Below are 11,703 nucleotides of genomic sequence, written 5' to 3'. Positions count from 1 at the left end.
GAAGGCAGGCAACTGAGTGTGATTTCTGAGTTCAATGCAAGTACATACAGCTAAGAATATGTTATATCACAAATAACAGTCTACCTGATTATGCCAATAAGGAGAATCTACGGGCAAATTCATACATAGGTAGCTTAGGAGTTTTCATGAGTATACCAAGAAGTTCCTGATTCACAAACTGGCATGGCTCCACAAGTGCAGATGCTCAGTGGATACCTGTGGTTCTTGTGTGCCGCACGCTAGTTTAAATTTTGCATAACTGTTCTACTTTATTCTGCTTTTGCTCTAAGCTCTCAATTATGCTAGGCGTGCTACAAAAAAAATTGCAGTCTCACATATATCTTTATTCTTCTTAGAACTATAACTTTGTCAACTCTCGTCCTTACTAGCTGAGATGCCCAGACAGTTTCCGAAGCTGAACATCTCTGAGGTTGATGAACATGTGCGGCTTCTAGCAGAAAAGGTATTTGCTAAAGTTCTCCGAGAAGAAGACAGCAAAGATGCCTTGTCGCTATTCACTGTGCCTGAAGACTGCCCTATTGGGCAGAAAGAGGCTAAGGAAAGGGAACTGCAGAAGGAACTGGCAGAACAACAGTCTGTGGAAACTGCTAAAAGGTTTGTTCAGTAGTTGCTTTCTTGGTGGAAAAGAGATTTTTAAATGAGTTTAATATTGAAATATCTGGTAAATAACATTCTGCCTCATGTTACTTCACGAGGAAGGTCAACAGCGGCTACCGAGGGCACCTTTGTGATGTCCCGCTGTGCTGTGCGTAAGGTGTGGGTTTGGGCCCCAGGCAGTGAGGTTCTATCAGCTGCGTTTCCAGCAATAGCATAGATACTGCTTATGCAAGTTTAACAAACAGCATAGCTGAGTAAAAGTCAACAGAACCTGAGACTCTTTAATGTGAAAAGAGTCAGAAAAAGTAGTACTTTCTCCCCGCCTTTATTCTGGTTTCATTCAGAGAATGAAACACAGAAAATGACAGTGGTATGATATTTCTTTTAGTGTCTGTGAAAACAGATGAAAGCAAAGGCTTGATGTTTAACATCAAGGGAGAAGGTGAAAAGTGGCATTGGCATAATAAGGTTATTTGTAGGTTTTCTTAATTAACAGATAAAAATGTAACTCCTGTCAGCCATAAACATGCACATTTTGAGTTTTCTCAAAAAAACCAACAAAACAGGCCCAGTCTACCTTTGGTTTACCCATGAATCTAATGAAGCCAAACTTGATTTGGTTTATGATTTCCTTGTGTGAGAGAGGTAGCCTTACCCCCGCGTCAGGCTGTTCCTGTACCTTAACTCCAGTGGATTGACTAGACTGTTCCCGAGAGTCACGTGAGCTCAGCAGCAGCCTCACACCCCGTGGCTTGCATGTGTACACTCTTCAAAAAGCAGGCAAACAAGGAAGCCTTTGAAAGCGATAGCTAACACATGTACCCGCTTAGCTGCAGAGAATCAGTTGGGCAACATTTGACATCGTATTTCTGGGGCAGAAGGGAGAAGAGTCAATTTAGTTCAGTTGAGGTAGGACACATACAGGCTGAGACTTTTGGTTTTGAATTGTGCAAGTGGGTTTCCCAGTTGGCATGTTCATAGGCATAAACAAGCACAGAAGGGAAAACTATTTGGGATATCTTTCTTCCTGAGCTATTAAGTTTCTCTTTTAATTTGGGAAATTGTCTTATAGAAATATGATCTGTCAAACTGTACCCCAAGTTTGTACAAGTTTAACTGTGGGAAGTGGGATATTAAGTATATGTTTTATCTGTGGGAACTTCTTACAAGTTTAACGGAACATGTAAAATTTTCATGCATAATCTTATCTGACAACTGGGTGAGTTTTTAAATCCTGCATGTTTTGGGAAGAATGAAAAGTGTGTGTAATGATAACTTACTGTACTTAGTAACAGTCACTTGTTTCTGTTCTGATGCTTCCCTGAGTTCTGATGTTACCAGTCTCTTATTAAAGTAAGCACAGTGATCACACTTTCGTTCTGTACCATGACTTGCTGAACCTGTATTTGTAAAAGTGAAACGAAACAAACCTTAGGGCATCATACTGTGACTGTAAATACATCAGGGCATATTGTACTCACATGGAGGGTAAGTGCAATTGTGAGTAGCGTGTATCATGTAAAATATCAATAGAAGAAATATTTTGTGACCAGCATTTTCCTGTGGTATGAGAGATTTCATTTGTAAAATTTCTTTGGGGGTGATTTCTGTAATCAGTTTTTCAGTGTATTTAGTTTTTTATACCATGGCTTATTTTATGCTTTATACCATGAATTTGTAGGAAGAAAAGTTTCAAGATGATTAGATCCCAGTCTTTGTCATTACAAATTCCACCTCAGGAATGGAAACCACCATCGGCCAATCCCGTTCTCTCTCCTGCAACGCCAGTTCTTCCAAGTGCTTTCCTGCCAGTCCAAGTGCCGTATGATGTACCAGAGTTTCAGAGAGTTTCAATTAGTGGGGACTACTGTGCAGGCGTAAGAAATCTTTTTTTTTTCCCCCCTATTTCCGTATCTAGGCGTGGATAAATATCCCAAATCACAAACAGCTAATGTATACAAAGTGTGAAATGCTGGTGTATTATGGCTCACTGCAACAACCTGTAAATTGCTTTGTGAACACACTGATTTGTAAAACAGTTAAAGTCAAGGTTGGGTCATTTTCTACTTTATGGTAAAAAAATAAACTGAATAGATAAAACCATAATTAAGCATTAAATAAATGTGTATTATATGGTAGGAGAAAAAAATTGTGTGTGTTTGCACATTGTATTTGGACTCTGCTTCTGTCACTGGCTTCCTGAGACTTTGGGAAAGATCCTTATGGTCAAGCCACATATGCTTACATTTCTGGAAATTCACTCTCCTTGTTACCAGCGTGGATTCATTTTTTTGCTAAACCTGCTGTTTTATTTTTGTCAGTATTTATCCAGGCTTTTCTTTCAGGTTACAGTTGATGATTATGAACAAGCTGCCAAGAGCCTGGTAAAAGCTCTTCTCATTCGAGAAAAGTATTCACGCCTTGCCTACCATCGCTTCCCGAGAACAACGTCTCAGTATTTATGTAGCATGCAAGATGAAAAATGGAAGGTTGAAGATGAAGTGTATCCAGGTGAATATTCTTGTTCTTTTTAAAATATAGAATTAAACCCGTGCACTGCTACAGGAAAGGTAAGGTGCACTTTTGTGATGATCTCTTCTGAGTGGCTTTGCCCCTGTAATTTATTCTGTTAGTAAGTGGTGGAGAATCACTGAAAGGCCTAAGTTATAAATCCTATATCTAAGATGAAACTTTGAAGCTGTCAAAAGCTAAAAAAGCCCTATGCTGGATGCTCATTGATTTTATTTATTTTCTGCAGCAAACATGGTGGTAAGTAGTACACTTGTGTTCTTCCAGGAAAGAGGTACATGGATATGATTTAAAGTGAAAAGTCATTACTCCTGATCTTGGCATGCTGAAATAAGAAGGATTATGAGCTCATCCAGGCTGTAAATTGAAGCATGGTACAGATGTGCCAGTTAGCAAGCTGAGTCAGTGATCTCACAGGCATGGTACACTTACCCAGTCAAGACTGGAAGCTGTGTAGTTATAGTTGCTGGGCATTCTGCCTGGGGTAATTAACTCTTGATCTCTCACCAAGGCTTCTTATGTTGAAGATATTCCCCACTGTATACGTCACAGATTGTATTTGTCACTTCAGTGGGTTGTGTCTTGAAAGCTTTGCTTGTGCATTAAGCTGTTTGCACTGCTAGTTTTTGGATCAGCCTGTGAGGAGCAACTTTTGGTCTGTACAGATGTGCCACTATAGATGTGTCTGTATTGTCGGCAGTGTATTCTCAGCCATAAAGTGACATTTCAAATCAATTACCCTCCAGCACAGTGATTGAGAGAGTGTGAATTAACATGTTTTTAAGCATTTGTTATACAGAAAGAGGGTAAAGAGGGCAGTATACTGAATATTCAAGACAGGAAATATATTTTGGAACAGCTGCCAGGGAGATATTTTCAAGCTATTATTAACCTAATAACTTCTATACAGCTGTAATTTCAAACTTACAACATAAACAATAAAATCTCGTTACACAATGTCTTAATTAATACAAGTTTGAGCTGGATAATTATGAATAGTAGAAATAAGAGTAGTATCAGTTTAGAACATGCATTTAGGTGCTCTGGGTGTACAAAAGCACTGGTTAATTATTTTTCTGTCTTGGCTTAACTGAACAGGTAGAAAAAAAATCTGTGGTAAGACTGAGCTCATGTTCAGTTGACATAAGTGTAGCCAAGACACTCTCTTTAGGCTAGTTGCATTAGTAAGATATTGTAAAAGAAGTGATGAACATTGACTAGCATGAGTGATAACGTTTGAGTGTTCATATAAGCTAAATCTCCAAAGTATGTGTGTTTACTCGATTCTCAGGAAAAAAATAATTGTCATTTTGTAAAGGGATTACAAAACCATACTGAACAGATCCCAGCTGTGCCTCTCATACCTTCTGATGGTCATGATCAGAAGGCCAAGGGGAATACTAGAACTGTTTTGTGCTGTCTCTGGCTTCTGCACTTCCTGGTTCTATTCAAAAGCCATTAAACATAAACTCAAGGAGTTTTATTTAAAAAAACAAACAGAAAACCACGAATGAAAACCAACCAAACAAGCAAATGCCCAAACAGTGGACAACTAGCCACTGTCTTGGTCAGAGTGAGAAGCACTGAGTCTTACATTATTTCCTGCTTTACCATGAGTGAAGTATACTCAGTAGTGGTTGAGAGAAACAGTCCTGGGTACGTATGCACTCGTCTAGCTCGTTGGCTTGTGGGAAGGGCAGAGGTGAAGAAAGGTACAGCATGTTCTTGTCTAACTGATGTTTCAAAATGAAAATAGCTGCATTACTGTGTGCTCAGATGCAAACTTCCAAAATTACTACAGTGAGTCAGAAGGTGAAAAGAAAATAATGAAGGTGGGTATGAAGTCAACAACTGTTTTATTGTTCAGAAAAATCTCAACTGTACTTCCAAGCATCCTAATTTAAATACGTCTGGAAACTTACTCTGAAACTTGTGCCGTCATACATGAATAAAGAATAGTATTAAATCTATTTATACATTGGTTCAGAGACCATATTTGAATTAAGGTAGGCACTTAGCTTAGAGAGGGACTGTAATTAAAGCCTGTCAGAATAAAGCTATGTTGTAACAACAGACCTCTTGTAGTATCTAAAAATGTAATTTTAATGAAAGTATTAAGGTTTGCTAAAAATGAAACGTTACAGAAGCAGAAAGTCCTTCATGTCATTATTTTGCCTTATTTTTTCTAAATGTAATGTATATTTATTTCCAGATTTCCATTCACCCCCAGAAGAAAATGAGGATCCTTACAATCTTGATGATGCTCCAGACAATTTGGATTATGTTATCAAGATAAAAGGTGGCATTCCCTTTGTTTATGATAATAAAGAAATGATGGAACTCAATGAGCCTCGGAGTCTGCCATATCCTGACCTGGAGACCTATACCCTTGACCTGAGCCATGTGCTTGCTCTAATTGCAGATGGTCCAACGTATGTTTCTCTTTTTTTTTTTTTTTTTTTCCTTCTCTGCCCCTTCAAGCTCTTGGTTACATTTAGTTTAATACTTCTCACTTCTGTGATATTTATTGCTTTATTGTACTCATACTACAGTAATGTGTTGTGTTTTTTTTCCTTATCAAGCATTAATCCATCATGGAAAGGCTTAAAAGAAAAAATCCCCATATCTAGCTATATTTTTTTAGTTTCTTTGCATCAACCATGGCAAAATGAGACATTTAGCAGAAAAGCAAAAAATTGGCCGAATGTTCCCATTCAAGTAAAATCTGAACCCAACTTCCTGAGGCATGAGAACTGAAACTTAAAACTCACTTTTAATTTGTTTTGGCCTATGCTGAATTTGGGACTTTGAACATTGTCTTGAATTCCTTCATGTCTGTTTAGCACTTGCTGTGTGAAGAAAAACCCTGCATATGTATTGCATACAGAACAGCTCAGCCACGTAAATATTCAGTCCGACTTGTTCCAGATGTGAATTAACTGGTCACGTGCTGCAAAACCAATCCATGCATGCACAGTCAAAAGAGGTCTGAAATTTCTCAGAGCCATCAAACTCCTGGGAAACCTCTAAAAACCAGAAATATAACAACTCTAGTACCTTCACTGACAAAGCAATGTCCTTGTCCAGTGCATAATGAAAACATGTTCACCTGGTTTCTAAGTTTACTTCCCAGCTGAGGACTGGAAACATCAAGGCTTCTCGTCCTCAGCACCAGGAAAGGAAAAGAATCCACCCTAAGATGGAGCAAAGCAGGAACCTGGATTGTTCTTGTGAACTATTTGCCCTGCCTGGTAGTACTGCATTCCTAGTCCTTCTGCCTTTGAAAGGTTGTCACTTACGGGGGGGGACACGGACGACAAGTTAGTCACACCTACTGCATTCCTTCCTTCCCCTTGGAGTTGGTCTGATGCCAGCAGAATCTGCCTGCCTTGTGCATTGATAGCAGCAAAGCTTATGGGCTGAACAGAACTGTCCCATCCCATAAGCACATTTTCAAGAGAAAAAGCCTATTTCAGCATTGTCAGTGTTCCTGCTCCAAATCAAAGCAAGCCTGAGTATGCTTGTTTACAGTAAGCAATGGGTAAATGCATTTCCAGTTTCATTGTGTTATGTCCCAAGAGACAGATACTGAGAAGATTAAAGGACAAGGTGGAAAAACTTGAAACACAAGTCATAGTGAAGGCCATTCTTTCTGCAGCTTTTGTTAAGTCTGTCAGGAAGCCCTAAGTAAGAAGGGTCTCGGCAGGATGTTACAACACTTGGCACATTGGTGAATGTAGGAGCAATCATCTGCTCCTTGCACTTCTTCAGACTGAGCTTTTGCAGGTTAATTCACATGCCCTGATAAATACACACAAACCAAAAGGAAAAACGCTTTTCAGTAATCCTGTTGCATAAGCTCTTCATACAGTATTGGTTCCCTGTTTGCAGCAAGGGCTTTCCTGTCATTTATGTCTAGCACATGTGGTGCTGCTTGGACATCAAGAACCCATCGTTCTTTAATCGTTGCTGTTCTTGAACTGGTGAAATCTCACCCCCTACTCCTCAGTCTTGCAGCCTCTTGAATAATAGTATAATCCAACAAAGACTTCTTGCAGCAGGCAAGTGTGTCTTAATCAGTATCAGATACTGTGAGACTCTGTTTGAATTGGACTTTCAAATCCATGTTGGAATTTGTGCCCTATTGCGGTGGGATTGTCAACAATAAAGCAGAAAAAGGAAGGCTGTTATATGAATAGTGCTACAAAAATATTGTGGATTTAATAAGAACTGACAGATGGTGAAAAGAAAAGTCATGTCATTGGTTAAAAATAGAATGAGAAACAGAAGATGAAAGTGAAGACACAGGAATAGGCAAGCAAGAAGAAAAAAGCACGATTTTTCTAAGAAAAACAAATTATTTTGGGAAAAATATTTATACACAATAGGTGTATTTTTGAAGATACAAAAAATGAAAGTATATTGGATCTTGACTTCTTGTATTCACACTAAAGAAGCAAATCAGCTTTGGGGAAACTTTAATATTGTTTTTCTGTAGTGAGTAATTCACCTGGATTACAGGTTGTTTCTGTTATATATGACATGATCTGCTGTCTTGGGGGATTACTTTCAGGATAGTGGCAATTGACATCACATTTTATTATAACTTTTATGCTTTCTCTGGTCATTATTACTAAAATAAGTGCAGTTTATGCACAGATACAGTTATAACAATACTTGGGACAACTGTAGGGTTCTGTCTGAGGTTTTCCTAATAACTTTGGTCTGAAATCATACTGGATATTGACTTATGTATTTGTTAAGCAGTAAGGTAAGAAGAATGGATTTACCATGAAAATTTTCAAGTTCTTTCTAAACTTGAAATACAGATAGCTTTAAGTTCAGTTAATTTTTGTGTTTTCTTTTACAGAAAAACGTATTGTCATCGGAGGCTTAACTTTTTAGAATCTAAATTTAGTTTACATGAGATGTTAAATGAAATGTCAGAATTCAAAGAACTAAAGAGTAATCCCCATCGAGACTTTTATAATGTGAGAAAGGTAAGTGTGAAAAGGATTGAAGACATTACCTTGTTTTTAGTAGGAGTTTCAGCAATTTTGCTCTTCTTGTGTGAGGTGTTGATGATATGCATGAAGTGCTGTGTGTGTACCGCTCAAGTGAATTATGTTATTTTAAGGGAAAATGAACTTGAATGTAAATGTGTTTAAATGGATTATGCTAAGCTCACTTATTTACTTCTTCAGAATTAAAGGGGCTTCATTGTACATAGATTGCTTTAAAGGAGTGAAACAGAGTTAATCAAATGAAGCTCACTTGGATTATGAATAACAGTATCCACATGGATATATGGATTTTAATTAATTCACTTAAAGACAGTCAAGTGTGTTTTCCTGCTTTCGTGTAGGTAAGTCATACTAGACTGTAGCAGGAACAGTTTTATAGATTTTGGATAAAAATTTCACTTCATATTGAAAATAGGTATTTATAAAGACTTATCAAAAGAAGGAAGGCCTCCCACAGAAACTGAGCTGAGGCTTCATGCTGCCATCCATATCTGGTAAAAAATGTCTGTGAAATAATAAGTAAAAAGACATTTTTAACTGCCTCTGAGATACATTGGGATGTAATTAGAAGACAGGTAGGGGAATCATGGAACTGATTTCATTTCCTGACATTCCCACCCAAGGGAGCTGCGTTCTCTTCAAAGCATGAGAGCAGTAGTGTTGCGCTGCTTCATCTCCTTCCCTGTCCTGAAGTTAAGAGGAAGTTACTGGACAGAGAATGATTCAGTTTGATAGGTGAGATTTCTTCACAAAGCAGCAATTGTTGCTGGTGGTTTTAACCACTTCAGGCCCATTTTGTGTTATTTCTGTATGCAACTGGAAGAGGTAGTCCTTATTCTCTAACTTCAAGGTTTAGAGCAATATTTTAATCCTTCTTGTTATGTTTTGGTTAGTGCTAGTACATCAAAAAGTCCTTTCGGCTTTTCCCTGCCTTGTCCAGTGTGCTGGCTACTGAATGTTTGCTACCGTTGCGGTAATGAACTGTCAGATACAAAATCTGCTAACCAAAGTGTTTGAATGCACCACTGTCTGCCACAAGGCTAGAAGCAGATGGGTTTTTAGGTAAATTCTAATGAATTTCACGCTTTTATCTGTTAAGCATATGGATGGGAGGATCAGTTAGCTAATTCACTCAAGCAGGACTCAAGTGGCAGAGACTCCACTCCCAACTTGACAATTTTCTTGCATAACTCGGGACAAGATATTTACTCTGTGCCACATTTGGATAAAATACGTCACAGGCTGATAGAGACAATAAAACACATGGGGACTGGGAGGTGCGAAGGACAGAGGTGTGGATCAAGTAACTGCCTAGACAATCAATTTGATTACCGAGAAGCTGCAGTTAACAGGGTTGTACTTGCTAAATTCATCTTTTGATTTAACAATGAATGTTCAATGTCCCTGGCATATCTTAATTATTTTCTAATTATCTACTATTAAATAAGCCAATCTGCAATAGATTAATGTTGTTCAAAAGCACAAAATGTGCATCACATCCCCTCTGGCAATACCCAAATTGAAGAGCAGGAACCAGCTTGCTCTTCTCTGGCTGACATTACTTCTAGTTACTGCTTTAAAAATTCTTGCTGCATAGTTATCTTGCTTAAAGTAGTATGTTTATGAAGCAAGCTTACAAGTAGTATTTTTATGAAGCATTCTCTATAACCTTGAGTAAAAGGTTTCCTCCTGGAGGGGAAAGGAGAGAGTAAAAACTGCGATGTGAAATTTGGCTAAGGGTGTGCATCTGAGGGTTTTTTCACTAAAGGGAAATTGGGCTGGGGCAGCATTGTAACAAATTTGGAAACATGAGTAGAACGTTTGCAAATAGACCTTGTGTTACGGGCTTGTTATGCATGGCACAGAAAAACCTCCGCTTACTTTGTGTATTGTACAAAGAACAAAACAGCAACAGCTTAAAATGGGACTGGTTTTGTCTTTCCTAGGGCGAGGGTGGAGGCAAAGGGGGAATCTGTCACCCTTACATGAACTCAATCTATTCAAATTCTTTTAGTAGATGCCTTCCACAATCACAGAATCATAGAATGCATTGGGCTGGAAGGGACCTTTAAAGGTCATCTAGTCCAACCTACAGTTATAATAAATAACAATGAAATTAGTAACAATTTATTAGGATGATAACATTTCAAATAAAAATAATTAAAAGCCTTGACCTAATCAGACCATGTAAGCTGTGTCTAAGAATTCTGTGTTTAGATGCTTCATTTAGATAGGATTTCATCCTGAATTGTGAAAATGCACAGAAGCATACACACTAAGAAATTATGTTCTAGAGTAGGTCAAAGCTCAAGACATTAAAACCTTCCAGAAATTACATTTCTTCTAAAAAAAAATTAAGAAAAAGCTGTAAGACTTTTGCTGGTACTGAAGTTGCTGCTTACCTAAAGGTCAAAATATAACAGGTAGTTAAAAAAGGTAGCTGAAATACTGCATGTTCTCTGGAAAAAAGCACAAGAGAGACTCCAGGAAAGTCGTTTTATTCTTGAGAAAGAAATATACTTAGGGAGAGGGAGGAGAGAGGAGAGGAAAAAAAGAAAAAGCTAAGCCGAGCCTGACATGGTTAGCTCAGCTATAGAGCTGGGTGTGATATACTTGTGGAAAACATTTCACAGGGCTTACTAAATTGCAGAGGCACACTTGAGAGAATTATTTCTCAAAGGGACGCAGGACTTTAAAAGAAATGCAGTTACTACTGTGTCATTGTGATCCTTCATACAAGCAGACAAAAGAAACAAACTGTCCCCTTGCTGTCCTAACACTAGTGAATTCATGCTGATTTAAATAAAGAGGAAGTGTTGTGGTTTGTTTTGTTTTGTTTTTCAAGACTCATTAATTCCACTAGCCGAGCCACCACTGGAACTAGTGCATTCTGAAATTCAGAACACTTAACTCAGGTCTCCCTACATCTGGTATTCTGTGCTTATGACTTGCTTTTCCTGAATGTTTAGAGCTTACATGGCATCTATTAATTGTTATTTCATTCTCCCATGTAGGTTGACCCAGCATAGTAGTTTGTAGTAGTTCACTGGTCCAGGAAGAGTTTATAGTAAACAGAAAACATTTATGAACCTGAGTAAGCATATATATAAAGCACTTGGGTTCAGATGTCCATACAAGTATTCTGAGGAATGTAATAATATATATAATGAGCGGAACTGGTTTTACTGTTTTAGACACAGCATTGTTTAGTGTGCATTAGTAATGTTCTTCATGTTGTGTACTTCAAGACAGAAATATATTTCTTGCTTTTTCATCTAGCATATTTGAACTAGGCACTGATTAACAATGAAATGTTACTGTTTAGGATTCAGTTTATATCCTGGTCTTTAGTTGTGCTATTAACATCCACATGGAGATAGATTTACCCTTAAAAGGCTGCAATAACTTCTGTATGTATGAACTGCAAATTAAATAACTACAAGTGCCGAGTAACAACGGCATTTCTATGCACTGTATGTCAGCATCAGCTGCAGTTGCCATTGCAGGATTATGGCTGTTACTCATTCCAGGG

At 38.0% G+C, this 11,703-nt stretch overlaps 1 protein-coding gene across 1 annotated transcript in view; it reads left to right on the top strand.

The window, feature by feature from the left end:
* Positions 1–394: 394 nt before the first annotated feature.
* The window catches only part of AMPD3 (adenosine monophosphate deaminase 3), a 23,587-nt gene continuing 12,278 nt past the window's right edge, over positions 395–11,703 (top strand). Inside the window, exons 1-5 of the mRNA XM_009878859.1 lie at positions 395–615; positions 2,300–2,495; positions 2,964–3,129; positions 5,360–5,579; positions 8,018–8,147. Coding sequence (XP_009877161.1) covers positions 395–615; positions 2,300–2,495; positions 2,964–3,129; positions 5,360–5,579; positions 8,018–8,147 — 933 coding nt within the window. The remainder of the gene's footprint in view (positions 616–2,299; positions 2,496–2,963; positions 3,130–5,359; positions 5,580–8,017; positions 8,148–11,703) is intronic.

This window comes from Apaloderma vittatum, unplaced genomic scaffold, assembly GCF_000703405.1.
Source record: "Apaloderma vittatum isolate BGI_N311 unplaced genomic scaffold, ASM70340v1 scaffold9501, whole genome shotgun sequence".
Lineage (NCBI taxonomy): Eukaryota > Metazoa > Chordata > Aves > Trogoniformes > Trogonidae > Apaloderma > Apaloderma vittatum.
This window is presented reverse-complemented; position numbering and strand designations above follow the sequence as displayed.